Source organism: Sardina pilchardus, chromosome 15 (assembly GCF_963854185.1).
Source record: "Sardina pilchardus chromosome 15, fSarPil1.1, whole genome shotgun sequence".
NCBI classification, from domain to species: Eukaryota; Metazoa; Chordata; class Actinopteri; order Clupeiformes; family Clupeidae; genus Sardina; species Sardina pilchardus.
The window spans coordinates 4,338,917-4,358,794 of NC_085008.1; the positions used below are offsets into that span (position 1 = coordinate 4,338,917).

The window sequence follows — 19,878 nt, forward strand, 5'->3', positions numbered from 1 at the left end:
TTAGCTGACCCACTGCCGCTTGTGTTTAAGATGTTTCTCATGGTATGCAATTCAAATATATTTTGCAATAGGGCCAAAAGAGATATAAATAGCATGTCCACAGCCAACTCAGTGGCTTACTGTCATCCCTCATGACATCATTTCCTGAGCTCCTTTTCAGACAGACAGATTTGTCATGAACTTTAGGGACCGATGATCTCTGTATGCATGCCTCCAGACCTATTAGCTCATAAGCATTATTCATAACTGAACGTTTGCAGTAGAGTAGGATGAAGGTGGATTAGGAAATTACGGAGTAAGCAAGTTGATAGGAGCTGAACATGCCAAGAAGTGGAGATAAGAAAGGGAGCGAACCAACATTTTGATTTATCACTGATCAAACTTAGATTTAAAAATGATATACAGTAGATATAGACTTGCCCACACTAAAAGGAAAGACTTATTGTAGTGGTAGAAAATTCACAAAATTTGGCAGACATTTCTCAACTAAAGCTTAAAGTGAAGACATTACGAGAACTCTAGCATGCTTCAACTTAGAGCCTTGTTGTAGAGGTCTTTCAGTAGGTCTACAGTAGGAAAGTAAAAGGAAAACATTGGGACAAATTAAGTTGCTATAGAAACCATGCTAGAGGTGAGAATGTCCAGGCAGCTACTAAGTTACCATATTTAATTGGGGCAGAATTTAATGTGAGAGTGGACCACTTTTGTGTGTGTATGTGCCGTGTATGTGTGTGTGTGTGTGTGTGTGTGTGTGTGTGTGTGTGTGTGTGTGTGTGTGTGTGTTTGTACGCATGCACATTTACACTGCCTGATATCACCCCAGTCATGTAAATATTGTTTGATTCTCAGAAGAGAGCAAAGTGAAAGTGTTTTGCCAAACATCTGCTTACAATCATGTGTCACTTGGGTTGATATTACCTCCATATCTTCTTCTGAAATGTTGTAAGCACCTATGCGTCACACTCTTTCCTGCTATTGTGTGTACTCCAGGCTCATCTATGTGGCTGACCATAGCTGAGGAAAACGTGGGCTTATACACAGTTGTTGTTTGTCAAGTACATCACACCCACATCCTTACTCCTTCAGTAGAAACAGCACATGACTCATAAACAAACACAATCTGAAAAAGATAGTGTGAAGAGAGTCTGAGGCCACCTGTTAAAGATCAAACACTGGCAAGAGACAGCTAATTGATCACATCAAACATTATTGACATTATCAAGGATTAATGATGGTCACGCTCCAAATTCTGACCACCAATGTAGTACTTATTATGACCGCCACAAGTGTAGCAGTCACGTAGGTTTAGTCAGAATTTTCTTTTTTTTCTTTATAATTCTTAAAGAAATTAAATTAATGTATGTGTACATTTAGTGTACAAATCGGCCTGCAGATGGTGGTGTTGAACAAAGGGCTGCTCACACACAGACACACACACATAATTTCCAAACACACACACACACACACACACACACACACACACACACACACACACACACACACACACACACAGTTTACATACACAGTTAGAGTAGGAGATGGAGTAGATGGAGACAAATTGACAAGCGGGATTCATTTTTGAGAACATGAAATCACAGGTTGACAGAACAGTCAGATGAAAACAACACAGCTTGATTAATCTTGAATGTTAAAATAGCAATAAAAAAACAACCATATAAATTCAATCAATAGACTAATGAAAATCAATAATAACAGTAACAATGGCATGGTACGGCTACAGTACAATAAGGAGAATAGCAATAATAAACAACAATATTGATTCGATCAACAGCCTAATGAAAATTACAATACAATAATATATACCATAATATATAGACCATAACCCAGACTCAAAATAAGCCAGGTTTAACCTTTAGCGAAGTTGAAGGAATACTCCCCAGGTAATGTCACTAATGATGCAGAGTAAGTCAAGTGTGCTTGATCTTTCATCCACTAGATGGCGGGCAAGGATAGGACTGAATCATTAATTCAGCCCAGTTCATCAGTCCAATCAATGTTCGCCTTTACGCCTGCAAAGGTAGAAATTAAGGAAACAAAAAGTGAAATCTTGTCTATTGAACATTGTTTATATTGATCAGTGTCTGGTTGTGAGGTTGGAAGGTACTGAAGTTGAAGGATTAACGCAACAATCTTTTCATCGGCTCTCTGTTGTTAATGACAGGCATGGACGACAGGTATAGAAGGCTTTAAAAACCCACATAAGATCATCACTTTGCCAGGTAGCCCCCTACTGCTACTACCGCTGCTTGCAGAGCAGACACTTCCTCTCTGCACTGACAAAGACAGGACACCTCCATTGGTGTGAAGATGCCCAGATGTCAGTGTAACCCTGGTTAAGTCCATGATAAGTGCTCCTGCTATTTATCTAGCTAGCTCTGCTAAAATGGACATCTTTTTGAAAGTAGGGAGAGGGAGATATATTTGTAAACATTTTTAGATGAACACGTTGAAGCAAATGGACTTGACTTATATTATTTTGCTGTAGTATTGCCGATGGGTTGTAAAAGGGGGGCCTTGCCAGAACCTAGTGATATTTGGGAGGCCTTGCCATAGAGACGGTTGGTAACTCCTGCTCTCACGGTCAAATGGGTAGAACTGCATGGCTACTCATAGTTTGGAGGATTAGACCCAATGATAAATTGTGCATAAACTCCTACATAATTAGGTTGGAATTCCCACATCTGGTCGCACAAACAGATCCCATGTCTCTTGCCATTCTTTGAGAAAACACATCGCAGACAGCTAAAGGGGGTTACACATGTCATGGGGTGTCATGGCCTCACATCCTACAAGCTCTAGAGGGGGGAGCCTCCAGACACATCTACTGTCGCCCCAAACCTTATCATCACCTGGTGCTACTGTACTAATACACTGGTCCTGGATGCTTACTAGCCAGAATGGATGGTGGACCACTTGACCTGTGCAAGCTCCAGACTCCAGGTAAACAAGGGGCCAGCCACTGAAGCTCACTACCAGCTGAAGTTGCACAAGGTAGGTCTCAAATGGCCCTTTGGTACTGGACTGGGGCATCTTCATGGACTCTCAGCGAAGTGTCTCTTCTGTCCAGTGTTGCCAGATTGGATTGACTGATTTCGGCCCCAATCACCCCGCTGTCTTCAGCAAAAAAACGCCCAATGACATTTTTCTCATAGAGACCATTGAACTCAAAATGTTATTTGCCCGCCTACAGCTTATTTTCCCCCGTCAAACGATGTAAAAAGAAGCCCGATTGAGCGGGCACCCGCCCAATCTGGCAACACTGCTTCTGTCGCAGTGGTGGGACTCTGCTGACTGGTTGTCACATGACCGGCCTCTGCAGTGACCACTTGAGCAGCTGCCTCTTTTTGTCAGTGTGCGCACTCACTGGTTCCTGCTCCCCCATCCCGCTGTAACTCAACAAGCAGATTACCCATTTCCTCGAATGTCGTCATCTCTCCGTCCAACTCCTGACACCAGCTTCTCTTTGGCTCTCTGCCGGTTTATTAAAGAGTGAAGGCACTGGATTGGGTGACTCGCTCTCCGTCAGTCGTCCAATATTAGGAACTTCATCAATGGCTTTCAGTGGTGCCCCACCCCACTGCAGATAATAAAAGGTCATCTTCTCCCATCCTTTCCATCCCACTTTTGAGACTAGTGTAGCAAAAGGAGCAAGATCGAGGCTTTTATTTAGCGCTCTGCAAGTCAGGAGTGTGCTTGACTGATCAAAGCACATAATGTCATGTCTTTATATAGATCACTTAGTACACAAAGACACCAATACACATGGGCACTTATACATAGGCTTAAAAATTATGTTAAAGTGGAACTGGGACTTGATCATCAGGTGACCCAGTAGACTACAGTATACTACAGTATTCTTCCTTTCCTGCAGCTGCAGAGAGAAAACCAGTTGATTGATTCTCTCAGGATACTTTCATGTCTGCGTATAGCCTTCATAGCCCTAGCATAATCCACAAGTGATTGTGATCACTTTGAACCCAAAACTGTCTTTCGTTAGTTGAAAATCATTATTGATTTTCAGACATTAAACTTTGATTTTTAAATTCTGTTTTGTGATTGCTGTTTGACATTACCAAGAATCAACTACTTGTCATGTTAAATGTGTTATCCATATACTTTATACATTTCTCATAAGTGTAAACATGAATCACTCTCGTTTCCTTAACAACGTAATGTTGACCTACAATCACAATGCACACATACTGTATACAATAGAACACACCGACCTTGTATGCTACATAGCCCATCTGACCAATCAATTAGGCATTCCAAATTCGCTCACTGACGTTAATGTTTTCACTCATGTTGAGAGTGTTCCATTATGGTCTTTGGTGTACAGTATATACCGGTACATATACAGGGAAGCGGTCAACCACTTGCACACTATAGTCTATAAGATGGCAGTGGTAGTATTGCATGACTTTATTTGTATGAGTTATAGCTGTCCTCAGGCACTTTACTCACCCAAGCAATCCAGTCCTCTGATAAGTGTTTTTCACACAGAGTTCAGGAAGTTAGTGTGTACTGTGAGACAGAGAGCATTTTGTTTACTACAGATCAGCACTCAAATGTGTAAGAGTACTGTTAACCTGATGTTAACCCTGATATTGATTGTCTCACTACACCCCAGAGAATAAAAAGGAAGTATTTTTACCCCCATTCTTTAATGGCCAAAGTGTGCTTATTGTTATGTGTAACACTAGAGATGATGTCACCTCCCTCTCAGTCTGAATCTCAGCCTGCACCTATGCAGCACACTCTTTCCTCCAATTGTGTGTGTGGTGATTAATCTCAAGACTCCGTGCTATAACAACTGATTGGCTGATTAGGAAGGCGAAGGCTAATTGGGCATGGACATTATTACAGGTGCGTCTGAGACTGATGCTAGGTCGTGTCGTGTCAGGTCCTAAGTAGTCATGGCACCGCCATGGCACTGAAAATAAGGACACTGGTGCCCAAAAGTTTGGTCAAATGTCCAAAAGTAAGTAAGGACACACACAGAATCAGGGTAACATTAGAACGTAAAAACATTAGGACAGTAACCATTGTGGTTTTCTCACTTAAGTCTACTATTTCCATTTCCAACATTCAACATCTGGCTTTCTCCTTGTGCTTGTCTGTGAGAGCTTATGTCTGCCCCCTGGAACTGACATCAATTGTCTGTTTGGCACAGTTTACAGAATTCATGGTATGTACAGTATCTGTCCTGCTTTTGGAAGCAAAGTGGTCATCAGAATAGAGTCATAGAGTTGAAAAGCATCTTTTATATCGGCATATGCAACTTATGTGCTCAACTAGCAGTGTTGGGGGATAACGCATTACATGTAATTGCGTTACGGAATTTAATTACAAAATAAATGTAACAGTAATACTGTATATTACAGTTACTGGAGAAAAAATTGTAATTCAATTACAGGTACTTTTGAAGTTTTTAAAAATTACAATTTGAATTACATCTCAATATTGTCAGCAAAACCTTGCAAAGAACATTGTATGTAAAAATAACTGTTTCCCTCCACAGGCATAGTTTCATATGGGACCTTCTGATAGGCTCTATCACTTCTACAGCGCCATCAGCATAGGCCTACAGTACATGCCTGCCTGTAAACGTGTTATGATAAAGGGAAAAAAGGCTGTGACCTATCTGTATGTCAACTCAGATTGATTTTACAGTAAAATTTGGCTTGAAGTCTGACCTTGTGGTGATTATCATTATATTATCCTCATAAAAAATGTGATGCTAATTCATGTATTAAAAGGGGCTGAATATAGCCTGGGAATGCCTTGTGCGCTTGTACAGAACTGCTCGGCAGCCTGGAGACCAAGGCCGAAATCTTCGCATGAATTTGGGGACTATACTGTATATATCATTAAAAAATCAGAAAAGTTATCAAAAAGTCATCAAAAAGTAATTAGTTATGTTACTCAGATAAAGTGATTCAAAGAGTTGCACTACTATTACATTTTAAACAGGGTAACTTGTAACTGTAACACATTACATAAGTTACCTTCCCAACACTGTCAACTAGTGCAACAACGGTATTCATGCATTCAATGACGGGGGGCATTGATCGACTACTTTGCCAAAAGGAAATCGGTGGAATTTTGTGATGTTCCATGCTACGGTGGTGGCAGAGGGTCGGAAATGATGACATGTAACAGCGGTGAGTACATTCCTTGAAATGAGGCATAGCCTATGTTGTGGACAGGTGGCCACTCATGCTAGCCTGGGTGTTCCCATCCTGCCTTTCGTGGTGATTTCATTCACGCTGCTAAGGCAGTCTGGAAATTACCGCCCTAATTTTTGCCTGAGATAGGTGACCAAATCACAGAAGAGGGGGGAAAGCAAGACGAATGAACAGGTCTGGGCAATTTTTTCAAATACGAAATTAACGTCTGGTTGCCAGACCACGTCTCATTCGAGAAGTGGTAGGCGCTAGCCAGGCTACACTCATGCCAAAAATCCACACAAATGTCCAAAAAGGGGGATCATGTCTGAACAGTGGGCTCAAAAACCGGACTGTCCACAAAATTCGGACCGATGGCTACCCTAGTCCTAATCCACATCCAAGTGGTTGTGCCTGCTGTGGGGTAGCCTCACGGTGCCTCTGAAAGAAACATGGGGGAGACCAGGCATCTGAAACCTTCATGGCTACTTTGCACCTACAGGACTGATGGAAAACCATTCCCAAAGTTTAACTAACCAGTGTTGATTGAGAGAATGCCAAGAGTGTGAAATGCTGTCATCACAGCAAAAGTTGCCTGCTTTGAAACAGAAGAGATTGAATGCAGGACTTGCAGGGAGTTTGTCACAACTAAACCACACACACACACACACACACACACACACACACACACACACACACACATTTACAGTATGCCTTGGGTGTTGCTATTTCTGAAGTCATAAAAGGAAAATAAATACACACACACACACACACACACACACACACACACACACACACACACACACACACACACACACACATATACTGTATATATTCTTTTGTCTGCAAGTTTTATAGAGATTCAAGCTGGCTTGTCAGTCAGTCCCCAGCTCATCCTCTCTGTCATGTATATGGGTCTCTAGAAACTTCTATCGTTTCTGAAGACACAACAGATATGAGACAGGCAAAATTGAAAAAAAAAAACTGAAAAAAAAAAATATCCACACATATAGCCTACACGCACACGCGTGCGCGCACACACACACACACACACACACACACACACACACACACACACACACACACACACACACACACTTATTTTGTTTCTGGTGGAGCCAGGTGTGTTTGAACCTGTCAATTCTTCATGTAATTACAGTAGTGTCTACACAGACCCGCTTGGTTGTTGCACAAGTGGATCAGCACGTTACAATGTAAAAGATCTATGTGGGTGTCTAAATTGTTTTTATTGGGAAAACCATATCGTCAGTGTTGGAGTGAACATGTAATGAGCAAAATAAAATTGTGAATTGTGAACAACTTTGTGAATGAGTCCACATTTTCATCAGCCATGGTCAGTCATATATCCTCGATGAGCCTGGTGTGCGTATCATGCACACAATAGCAGGAAAGAATTTGACTCAGAAGTGCAAACTGAATCTCGGAGAGAGGGATGCAATATCAAGCAAGTAAAACGTGACTTTAAGCAGATGTTTGGCCGAAAACACTATAATTTTACTCTGCTCCGAGAATTAAACAATACGTTTCATCTCTGGGGTGATATCAGGTAGCCTACGTGCACGCGTACGCACACACACTTATTTACAGTGGGACTTAGGTGTTGGCATTTCTGACAAAAACCATCACCTTCTGATTGGCAGATCTATTCACGGATAACCTACCGTGATGTAAGTGTTTTCATGCAGGCAACGTGTGATATGTGGATGGGATCATGTCTTGCATATGCGTCTACATTAATGTACTTTTGAATTGGAGCTGTAATTGTGGAGACAGATAATATTTTGCTAAATGTTTCAAACAAGACCATAATTGCATGCGAGTTAATAATTAGTGTAGTGGTTCAAAAAATAATAAGAAATGCCTTTTCAAATAACTTACAAAATAATCTGAGCAAGCTGTAGTGATTTAATTTGTGTGTGCGGTTGTGTGTATGGTGGGTGGAGCGGGGGTCTACGTAGGATCCGCCCTATGGAGCCAGTGAGTTCATGTACAAATGGTCAAGTAGTGTACTTTTAGTGGCCTTACAACCTAACGCCACTTGACTGTCACTTGATTGTTTACGCGCCGAAATGTGTTGATTTGCGGTCAGTAACAGATGTTCATTAACTTAACTGTTTCCACTATTTTCATTTTTCTTACTTCCTTGGATCTGCCATGGCAAATGGATGTGTCCAAATCTTCGGCTGCATGTCAGCGTCTGCAGGACTTATCTGCCTGATGGTAGCAACTTATGCGAGCGAATGGAAAATCCTCAGCCATTCAACAGAGGGTATGGTGAAGTCGGTGGTGGTCCGCGTCGGGCTGTGGATGTCGTGCTCAATGCCCGTCTCCAAGAGATGGGAATGCACTGTACATGACTCAGTTCTTCACGTACCGCGTAAGTTCTTTAATGCTTAGTGCTATTGTACTGTATATGCTACGTTTGAAAGTAACCTTGATTCTCTTTGGTTTAATCATGCCAACTTCATCATTCCCCATCTCACTCCCGTCTAACAAACTGTTTTTCTTTTCGCGCGTCTATCCCCCCAAAATAACCAATGGACACTCTCCTACCACTTCAAAAACGTTTGCCTTTTTATCCCTGCATCTCTTTTTGCCTCAATGCCCTAACCTGCTTTCGTCTTAACTCTCAGAACGCTGAATGTTCACTCTCTCAATGGATTCATCCTAATGGCATTTTCTCCAAATAACAGCAGAATCAGTAAGGTCCACTGATTTTACCGTTTCGCTTTTAATCCCTGCAGTGGATATCCAAGTGACCAGAGCCATAATGATCATCAGCATCATTCTAGCAGTGTGTGGCCTGGCAGTGGTTGTGCTGGGCATGAAGTACACACTGTGCCTAGACAAAGACAAGCATGTGAAAAACAAGGTGGCATTTATTGGAGGGATCCTTATCGTTTTGGCAGGTAGCATGACATCTTACATTTCATCAGATTTGTGAAATGCCATTTAGATGCAAATTTTTCTAACTCACTAAGCATTGGTGAGATGATACATCTGTGAAATGCAAATGCATTCATTCATGACCATTTCCATGGTTCTGATAGTGTCTCTGCAGTGTTGTGTTATTATCTTAATAGTTAACTTAACTGAATCTGTCTTTCTGAATGATCACCTGACATCACTCCAGAACATTGCAGGTCACTGCTATATCTTGTATTGAGCTCATGAGCTAATTTAAAAGTGTCATGATAGAAGCTTGTGAGTGAAACTGTGAATTATAGCCAACACAGTAATGTCAGAATACATTCTTTCCTTCTCTATTTACAGGAGTTTGTTCCTTGGGAATAGTGTCTTGGTATGCCCATGCTGTGGTCAACACACAGAAACCCAGGTGGATAATGATTACATTTTTACCCAAGTTTAACTTTAATATAAACATGTCTATCGTTATTCCTCTTACACTGTAAAGGCTAATGTGTTTTTATACGTTCTCCCTATTTTGGAAGACGCACTCACACATCACTGAGAAATTGTGCTGAATATTTCACCGAATGAGTCACCACTGACTACCTGTTGCCCTGTGCTCACAGACCCTTCCTGGGCAAGTGCCTGTATCTGGGTTGGGGTGGAGCAGTGCTGTGCCTCACGGGAGGGGTGCTCCTCTCATGTTGTGGCCTGTCACAGTCCACCACACGCAGAAGCTACACAGCACGGCCGTCAGTCCAGTTGGCCTCCAGCAAGGTCTACGTGTAGGAATCCTATTGAAGATCCGTAAAGCAAGCTGGTGCCATGCCCTACAAACAATGAAGGATACTGTAAAGTGAGACCATGGTGTCCTACCACCTCTCTGCATGAGATTCAAGCGCCGAGATTATCCAGCACCTGACTGATGTGAAGGCTGAAAGATGTGTCTAAAATGAAGCCATGTAGTTCAAATAATGATTCATATGTGGAATGATTTAGGTGTACTTTTTTCTACTGAGATTATTTTTCTTCTATCAAGGACTGCTCCTCCTTGAGTTACTATCCTGAAAAATAAGTCCCTTCCTCAACTTCTGTCTTTCTGTGATGATCCTTACATCCACAGCCCATCCAGTATTTGACGATGAGCAACCTGAGACGAATAAAGGTAATTGTGATGACTGATTAGGTGTGAAACTCATATTGTTGTAGCTGAAACAGCTCATAGGGTCCTGAAAATCATCTGCATCTTTGCAGAGTATGCTTGCACTTTTTCCTGATGTTTATTAATGAGTTGTTTTAGAAATTGCTATTTGTATTATGTAAATAGAATGGCTGGGTGATGCAGTCTCATGTCAGCCAGTGATACTCTGCCACTAGGCCTGCTAAACTCGGATAACACTTCTTCAAAAAACTGCACCAGAGCATACATTGTGCTGCAATGATGTGGTCATCGTGCAGGTTTCCATCCGAGACTCTGCCATATCTTGATGATTCATACAAAGAAAATGACTGACACTGAGTGGAACACACGCAAGGGACAACTATTCAAACTACAGTAATCGACATAACACAATGGGTAAAAGTGGATAAAAACGCTAACACACGATTGCACAGGCAATTATGCATTTCAGGCAGATTTCACAAAATTACACATCAACCATTCTCATATTCACAATGCACTTCGGAACAATTGACCTTTCACACACTCACACATTCACATGCACAACCTCCCTGCACAATACATAGCCCCAGCCCCACCTGACTGGTCAATTGTGTCCCCACTGACTTGGGAGATATTGTAGATAATGTCTCCCAAGTGCCGGGGAAGTTGCTGCTGACGTCGAGAGGGCTCCATGTCCGGGTGATAACCCAGTCAGTAGGAGTAGGACCGGAGCCAAGGAAGTGACAAGGTGATTCCCTTCTGGGTGCCCTTGGGTTTGAGTCTGACCAAGGTCGTTCCAATCCCACCCCGTCTCTCACTCCCACTTGCTTCCTGTCATTCTTCACTATCATGTATTAAATAACAAACATAATATCTCTTAAGTATAATGAATGCTATCCTATGCACAAAGCATTGTGGCACCATGCAGGTGTTTCACAGCTATTTTTGCTAGTTGTGGCCAGTGCAGTTATCATCATCCCACCAGGCACACAAATTGTCTTAATGGCAAATTAACCTTGGCACCGGGCATGTCAAAACAAGGTGTGATGAGGCGTATGGTCACAAATTGCTATTTTGGTGCCACTAAAATGCTGCTACATTAGGCTATATTGCTTTTTTCAGGTTATGTTTTCAGTTGTAACCCCTTGTCAGTCAGTACTGCAAAATAAAATAACATATTGTAAGACTTTGTCTTGTTGTTGCCCACAAATTCAATTACTAACCGAGTATAGATATGTGTGTACTCTGCTTATTTCACACACACACACACACACACACACACACACGCACGCACGCACGCACACACACACACACACACACACACACACACACACACACACCTGTTTTAACAATGTTATGTCCAAAACACACCTATGTGACAGATGATTAATTATTTTAATAATTAATATAATATAATAATAACAATCCTTTTGAATAATGCACCTAGCCTCTGATCAATGATGCTGCCATCAAACTAGCACAAACCATCAAACTGCACTTAAACCAACATATGGCTCAATATCTACAGTAAAATCATCAGAATGAGGATAAACATTATCAAAATTTGGCTCTAGGTCTTTCTGAAAAGTTGGTAATGCTGTTGTCAGCTTGAGAAATTGATTGAAAAAAAATCTTATCTGCTGTACACAATCAGTGGAGGATGATGTTTGCAAATGACGCACTTGACATCCCCTGGGTAGCATGAAATGCTGCTGAAATTTCCTGTTTAGAGTATTATCATTTAATCTCCAGAATTAAATGTGAATAATTAACTTTCATTTACCGGTGTGGAGATTAAAAGTGGATAGAATCGAATATATGCACAGCACAGGCATATACAGTAACACATTTGATAAAACATTTTTCTCCATCAATTTGATCTGTGATATGCAACCTGCAGCCAGTTTTGCCTTTTCCTGCAGGATGTATTTCCACAAGTAGCCAAACAAATGTGGTTCACTCCCTGTCTTATCTCCACCCTCACTTCAGTTTTTAATGAGGACAAAACTGGTGTACCGCCACTTCCTCATCAGTATTCATTCGAATACAATTGCATTCTTCCCAGGAGTACATAAACGGTTGTTGCGTATAGGATTAGTTCTTAACAATGAATAAATCTCATAAAGTTTACATCACACAAAATTGTTTTTGTGATCAACTTTTTATTGATAAATTCACTGGCACGACATGACAGAATCTCATATCTGGAAGTATTGTTTAAACAGCTTTATAAATGGAGTTAAATAACAAAATAAAAACATGAATATAGAATAAAATTGTACTGTATTGCATCTTACACATTTTTGAAGTATTCATTAATATGTAATATTCTCATAGCTACAGTACCTATCCAGGTGATCAAGGGAGTGAAACTTGTGTTAAGGGTATGATAGTGTTGTTGGTGTTATGAAGTGGTATTTCTATAACTGACTTAGAGTACCCTCCAGAATTATTCATGGTAAAGTTGACTAAAAACAGGTATAAAACATAATCTGCTGGTGATTTATTGTAATGTTTCAATTCAACAAAATGAGGAAAAATCCAACATTGAAAGGAAGCAAATTATTTTGACAAAAAGGAAAATCTCGAAAAGAAAATAAATATTTTTAACAAAAACGTAACTCACAATTATTGGCACTCCTACTTGTAAGACCTTCTTAAACCTCCCTTTGTCAATAAAACAGCTTGTAATATTCTTCTCTGACACCCCATAAAGATTGAGAATACAAAGTAAGGGATTTAAGACCATTCATCTTTACAAAACCTCCCCAGATCATCCAGATTCCTAGGTCCACACTAAGTGCATTCTCCTCTTTGACTCATCCCACTGTTTTTCTATATGGAGTTTAGATTAGAAGACTGCAATGGCAATGTCTGAAGCTTGATTTTGTGTTCAGTATACCATACAGTATTTGTTTTGATCCGGACATTTGTTTTGGTTCATTGACCTGATGAATGATCCAATCATGACCAACGTTTAGGGTCTTGGCAGAGATTGTTTGATTTCCTTTGAAATGTTCAGGTTTTTCTTGGTGTCTATATATCATGCACCTTAATTAGGTTCCCAAGGCCTTTGGGAATTAAAACAGCCCCATAGCACAGCCCCTCCACCATAATTCTCATTAGGCATGGGATTCTTCTATGTAGGCCAAACACACCTGAAGTATTTTTAGCCAAAGAGCGCAATTTTCTTTTCATCTGATCATACTCAGATATGTCATGGTACCATTCAGTAACTCCTGCCATTTACATTGTTCATGAAATGACTTGACTGGCTTTAACCTGACATGCCAATGCGAAATAATCTATTAGCAGTGAGGTCACTTTTGAAGATTTTATTGGGAACTTGGTGACTCCAAGATTAGCTTTGTCTGTGACTCTCCAACAGTGGTTCTTATGGCATTTTTTGCCATACCATCATACCATCCTCCATACTGTACGTGGGGGCAAGATAGCCATGGGTCTTTGTCCAAGCATGTTTGTCACATTTCCAGATGATTAGAGCCTTTTAATCATTATTTTAACGGTGAATATTTAGCCTACATATTCAACATAATACCTAATTAATGTTTATGTTTTATGTTTTATTTATTTAAGAAAGGGACAATGTACTTTAATCAACATGGCCTTATAGAACATGTAAATGCACCAGATTGAGTCACAGACTAATTTCCATCTGCAGTCCCTGTTTCCATAGACATTGTCTTCCTTACAAATGTCAACACACTTTCTTTTTATTTCAATAGTGTATTCTCTTGTCTTTCCAAAGTTGAAAAATGACTAGAGGATTTAGCCTCTGAGAGACTTCATTTTCATACCATAGTGAAAAAGAACGTCATGAACTACTTCTGAAAGTTCACAGACACTGATTTACTTAAATAAGTTGCAATTAGATAGGACAATGCTTCTGTTAAATTGTGTGCATAAGATTTTTCAGGGGTGCCAATAATTGTGAGCAATGTGTTTTTGTTAAAAAAAATATTTATTTCTTTATGAGATTTTCCATTTTCTCAGAATAAATGTGCTTCCCTTCCAGGGTGTATTTTTCCTCATTGTTTTCATTGTGGGAGTACAAAATAAATCACCAAAATATTATTTTTTATACCTATTTTTAGTCAACTTAACCAAGGGTGCCAATAATTTTGGAGGGTACTGTATATATTTTGCTACCAATGACAATGTGTGTGTGTGTGTGTGTGTGTGTGTGTGTGTGTGTGTGTGTGTGTGTGTGTGTGTGTGTGTGTGTGTGTGTGTGTAAAGCCTTGTGGAAGTGAAAAATAGATAAGACTGGTTGGTGTAAGCAAAGGGTTTGTTAAGAAACACCAAGATTGCTTGTTTTCATAAAGTCAGTTAGTGCAACTAAATTTCCTCACAGGAAGAACTTGATATGATCAATGCTTTGTGCTAACATGTTGTGAAAATGTACACTGAGGGCCTCCATAGGATCAGTTATTGTCACAATGACAGTTTGTTTACCATGTATCTTCAATGACATATCTCACCAAGATATCAATAAAAGGGAAAGATGAATGGCATATAGGTCCTGCCTAAGTAGACAGCTGTCATAGCCAACACTGTGTGGGACTGCTATGGAGACTGTAAGGAGACCAGTTTAAACTGAGCAGGACTTGTGGTGGCTTTTCGAGTGATTACCCAACTGATGTCTGATCTCCTGAAACAACAGAAACATGAACTTTGTGATAAGCTGATTGTACACTCATGGCTATGACTTCAATCATCCATATGGAATTATTGAGTGTCATTCATTACTCATTCTTAGTTGGTACCAATGTTTAATGATCACATTATAGCTCCCTCAGGTTAAATGACAACGTCAGAAGTTATTTCTGCTGGCTGTTAATCAGTTTAACACACACAGTAGACATGGGCCTTGAGCTCATTGGCCGCATAACCAAAGGGAGTAAAAACAACTTTTTTGCACTTAAATCCTTCTTAATGGGAAGAGGAATGGTACAAAAGAAAAAAGGCACAAAATAAATGTATTCAAAAATGTAAATACAACAAAAAAACAAAAAGAACACAAAACTGTCTGACAGTTAAAGATCTTATTAAAGCACACTGTGTGTGTGTGTGTGTGTGTGTGTGTGTGTGTGTGTGTGTGTGTGTGTGTGTCAATACCAAAATGTTTGATAAGGCAGATAAAGGGCTTGCTTAGAAGCATGCAGCAGGATTGCTAAAATGAGCCACAAAACAGTCGTTAAATATCTCAAGTTCCTTAAGGGGAAACCTGATATCTCATGCTATACATATAAAAACAGGAAGGCGAGAGACGGGAACAGAGTATAATGTGCTTACCTGCACAACATCACCATCTCACCAGCACTTCAATTTTAACAAACCTGCAGAAGGAATCATCTCAAACTGAAAAAGGTAACATTCAGAGGAAACTTGCAGGTCTAGTTTTCTGTCATCATGAAATGTAAATTCTGAGTAAAAAAAAAATATTTTGACATTGTATTGTTTGAAGACCCAAAGTCAAAGATTTGTACAGTAAAGTCATTTTCGACAAGTCAATAATGATAAATCCAAATCCAATTAATTGTCACTGGTGTAGAGAGGGGCCAATGAGAGACTTTTTATACTATGCTATAGCTACACCTCCTGTTGGGGCATTTGGGTATTTTATGTGGGATGGATTAGAAAATTCTAATGATAAAACATTAATTCACTGGTAGGCTACCTGTTCATCAATAGACAGATTAGATAGTTGATCGGGTTAATAGTGTTTGTTTTATTATAATGTACTCCTTTAAAGTATTATTGTTGTTGATGATGATGCTGTAGCCTATTGTTGTTGTTGTTGATGATGATATTATTTAGGTGATATTAATAGTAGCGGTATTAGTAGTAGTGGTAGGCCTACCCACTAGTACAGTAGCATCTCTACGTCAAATACCTGAAAAAACGCAAGAGGGGGACATGTATCTGCAGTATATTTCACAGCCTGGGGAAGTACTACCAGCAGAGGGAGTTATCTTCAATGCTATAAAGGAGTGGGTTCAGCCCAGTGCATGGTGCTCTGTTTGTTGTGATAAGTTGTCACGTGAAAGGCTTATTCTACTTCAAAGAGTTTAATTCTGGTCAAAACTATATTTTCCTCTCTGTCCTGATTTCCAATTAATAATTCACACGTGCCGGAAAATGTGATTAGTTCGTTCGTATACCTCGCACAAACTTTGAATTTATCAACACAGCAGCAGATGTTATTGGTGATGGAGCAACTTACTTAAAGCTTAACTTAGGCTATGGGCTGCTGCGCAAGAGAAGGCCATTGTATTTGGTTAGATAATAGATGAGCGCTTCAATTACAGTGACCTACCTGTAACAGCAGGTGCATAGCCCACATGAAGTCATTTTACACTTGTAAATAGGAGGGCTTTCTCTTCTCCTTGTCGTTTGACTGGGGGGCTGACTTATAGGCGTGAAGTTGTCACGGCCATTCATTTCCTCGTTGGATCTGACGGGGGAGGAGTTTGAGGAGAGGGGAGGGGGTCACTGCCGAAATGTGTCTCTGGTCATCGTCATCAAATACAAATAGCCCCCATTATTGCCATCAACACTCCAGTGATCGGACGACCAACTTGTTCAGATTACTTGTTATATTGCGTTTAATGGTCACTCATCTAACTTGTTCCAGGTTTGCCTCAGGATCATTCTGGAAACGGGAATCGCACTTTGTGACCGACCGCTGAAACGTGAGAGCAGTAACGCAGACTCAAATGTTGAAGATGGATATGATCAGTTCCTTCAGTGGCACTTTACTACTAATCCTCCACTCAATTGTCTTGTCGTCATCCGCTTTAGAGCCTTATGATCTGCTATATGACAACGCAATTGACGCTTTCCACCGCGGTGACTATACGAATGTAGCGCGATATATGGAGGGAGCGCTCAGCAGCTTCTCGGAGCTCCGTCAAACTAAAGTGCGATGTCGGCTCAAATGTAAGGACCAACATCGTTTCGAAGCTGACCCATTCTCGGACCTTAACTTTTTCGACGTGGTTCTGCGGAGAGCCTCTTGTCTGAACGACTGTATGGAGACTCAAGTGGGACCACAGTCAATGCACAAAGTCAGCGAGGATGTCATCCAGGACTTCAATAGACGGATACCTTACAACTACCTGCAGATGGCTTACCTCAAGGTAAATGAAAGTTTTAGAGAAGTACGTTAAGCATGGGACTTGGGTCTGGTGTTGGTGTAATGTCAGCAGGTCAGAGGCGTTTGGCCAAATCGGCTGTGTATAACGCAATATAGTCTACAAGTGTTCGAGGTGCAAAATAGCGCAGAGGTAGGCTGCCCTGTGTCGACCAGGTAATCGGGAGATATGATTCAAGAAAAAACCCATAAAAACAGACTTCTCTGTTCTGTTCTTAGTCGGCCGCCTCCCAGGGCACCTTTAGTAGACTGTAGACCAGAGCTCCTGTAAGCAGTGGCAATCAATACGGTCCCAACGTTGTGTCTGACTTCCGTGAAAGGCCAGGATTCAATGCATGACAGTTGTCATACATTTATAGTTAGCCTAGTCAGTATAATTGTGTAAAGTTCCTTCAGGAGACAGCCGCACGTCAGGCAGGTATTAGACAAGTAGGCTGCGCGCTGATTACAGCTGTCATCAAACACCGCGGGGATTGGGTGAAGGGAGATGTCGAGAAACATCTATGCCACTCCCTCCATTCATAATAGCACGAGACAAATCCGCTTGCGCGCCAATCTCTTCAGGTAGCCTATTTAATTCCTAATTGAATGGAAACTGTCCTCAACTTCAAGGGAAATTTCTACCCCTTAGCATAAGCCTACCATACACATAGGCTACTCAACTGTAATCTGTGGAACAGTCAAGTGCTTGCGGTTTGTCAGTTGGTTTACATTTACAAGTCTTCCAAGCCGCTGCTTCTAAACAATATAGTTAACTATTTTAATCCACGTGATGTTCTTGGGGATGTTTTGTTCTGTAGCCTAATTACAGGCTATGGAGGACTTATCCCCGTTTTCACATGTTTTGTCTTCACCAAAACGAATATAAAGACAAAATTAAAGATGCTGCGTAATAATGAACTTCCCAGACAACGGTTTGGGCAACCTCTATGAGAGATGGCTTTGTGTTTTGCTTTTAGTTGCCAGTCCATGGGACCATACTCGGTGAACAAACACTTTAACTGGAATGTGTTCAATGGATCTAATTGTGTAATTGTCCTCATACCTATTTCAATTTAATCAGATAATTATGAAGCACTCATGGCCCCATATCTTCATCAGATGTTTTTAGCCACTAATGTCTAGATGTCTCCCTACTTCATGTCATACACCTATGTGTAGCTCTGGAGATAAAGGAAGAGACCACTGCACTTTTTTCTGATGTCATCTGACTGTCAACTCATTTGAAGTTCACTCAGCAACAGTAGGATGACAGTAGAAAAATGTGCTGTGGTCTCTTTTTATTCTAATACCGTATGTACAGTATGTACTGTAGGCTACACCATAGGATTAAATGATCAAGACCTGCAGACTAGAGTACACAATGCTGTGTAAACAGAGCAGAAACACAATTTATCACTGTCAGTCAGACAGAGAGCTCTCTCCATGGGAAGAACTGAGAATATTTGTGTCCACTACAGTAACTTCTTGACTCAATAAGGATCACCAAATTAAAGCATCACATTAAGGATGATGCATGAGGATGCTGCCCTGCTTTCTTTCTTTCTTTCTCTCTGTTTCCCTCTGTGTGTGTGTGTGTGTGTGTGTGTGTGTGTGTGTGTGTGTGTGTGTGTGTGTGTGTGTGTGTGTGTGTGTGTGTGTGTGTGTGTGTGTGTGTGTGTGTGTGTGTGTGTGTGTGTGTGTGTGTGCCCGTGCCTGTTGCAACTGCCATCATGTATCATTAATACAGCAGAGGACACTAGTACTAAATGTACCCATGAGTGTCAGAGCTGTATTTCGTCTTTGAAAATATTTGGATCCTTTCTGTAAGAAATATGATCGATCGGTGGATTCAAATAAAGAATTTGCATGTGCATGGGTGGGGGTTCTGTGTTTGAGAGACACATTCACTCTCAAGTGAATTCTTGTCTGGGAGTGTGTGGAATCATTCTTCATCTCTAGGCCAAGGTGTTCTGCTCCTACTAAACTGGGTGTAGATGTTTGGGTGTGTTTATCTTGTCTGCAGATCACAGTCATGCTGCAGACTTTCTTATATTCTTTCTTTCTTTCTTTCTTTCTGTCTTTTCTTTTCTCTCCCTTTGCCTGGTTTTGATAAAGGCTTATATAGATTATAAATAATCATTGTTTAGTTGATGGGGGAATCGTAAGTGAAAGAAAGGGATTTTCCAGTTATTTTCTATCTGCTTCTCAACATGCAACTCTTAATATCCCACACCTACACCTGGGTCAATAGCCTCAGATAGGTGCCTTACTGACCTTAAGTCAGGTGTGGAGATCAGACACATTCCTTCATCAACTTTTTTCCCCCACAGAAAAAAATAGACCCAGAAAGACCTGCTTATGAGGCATGTGTTGGTGGTTGAACATTTATAAAAAATAAACAGCATTCCACTCCCATTTAACATTCCGCTTTTACACAC

General features: G+C 40.6%; 2 protein-coding genes across 2 annotated transcripts in view; both read left to right on the forward strand.

Moving 5' to 3' along the window:
- The first annotated feature begins 8,239 nt into the window (after positions 1 to 8,239).
- Positions 8,240 to 11,448, forward strand: LOC134102798 (claudin-1-like). The gene is made up of 4 exons (XM_062557039.1): positions 8,240 to 8,586; positions 8,954 to 9,118; positions 9,483 to 9,546; positions 9,746 to 11,448. Exons 1-4 carry the CDS (start codon positions 8,364 to 8,366, stop codon positions 9,906 to 9,908), a joined length of 615 nt encoding a protein of 204 aa, XP_062413023.1. The 5' UTR covers positions 8,240 to 8,363; the 3' UTR covers positions 9,909 to 11,448.
- A 5,366-nt stretch (positions 11,449 to 16,814) lies between these two features.
- The window catches only part of p3h2 (prolyl 3-hydroxylase 2), a 58,097-nt gene continuing 55,033 nt past the window's right edge, over positions 16,815 to 19,878 (forward strand). Inside the window, exon 1 of the mRNA XM_062557110.1 lies at positions 16,815 to 17,444. Within this exon, the coding sequence (XP_062413094.1) occupies positions 17,022 to 17,444 (423 nt within the window). The 5' untranslated portion in view covers positions 16,815 to 17,021. The remainder of the gene's footprint in view (positions 17,445 to 19,878) is intronic.

Bases quoted from the DNA above. Each gene is read 5' to 3' on its own strand.
- LOC134102798 (XM_062557039.1), top strand. From the start codon at position 8,364: ATGGCAAATGGATGTGTCCAAATCTTCGGCTGCATGTCAGCGTCTGCA. The intron at 9,119-9,482 runs GTAGCATGACAT...CTCTATTTACAG, and splicing joins GATCCTTATCGTTTTGGCAG to GAGTTTGTTCCTTGGGAATA. The intron at 9,547-9,745 runs GTGGATAATGAT...CTGTGCTCACAG, and splicing joins GTCAACACACAGAAACCCAG to ACCCTTCCTGGGCAAGTGCC.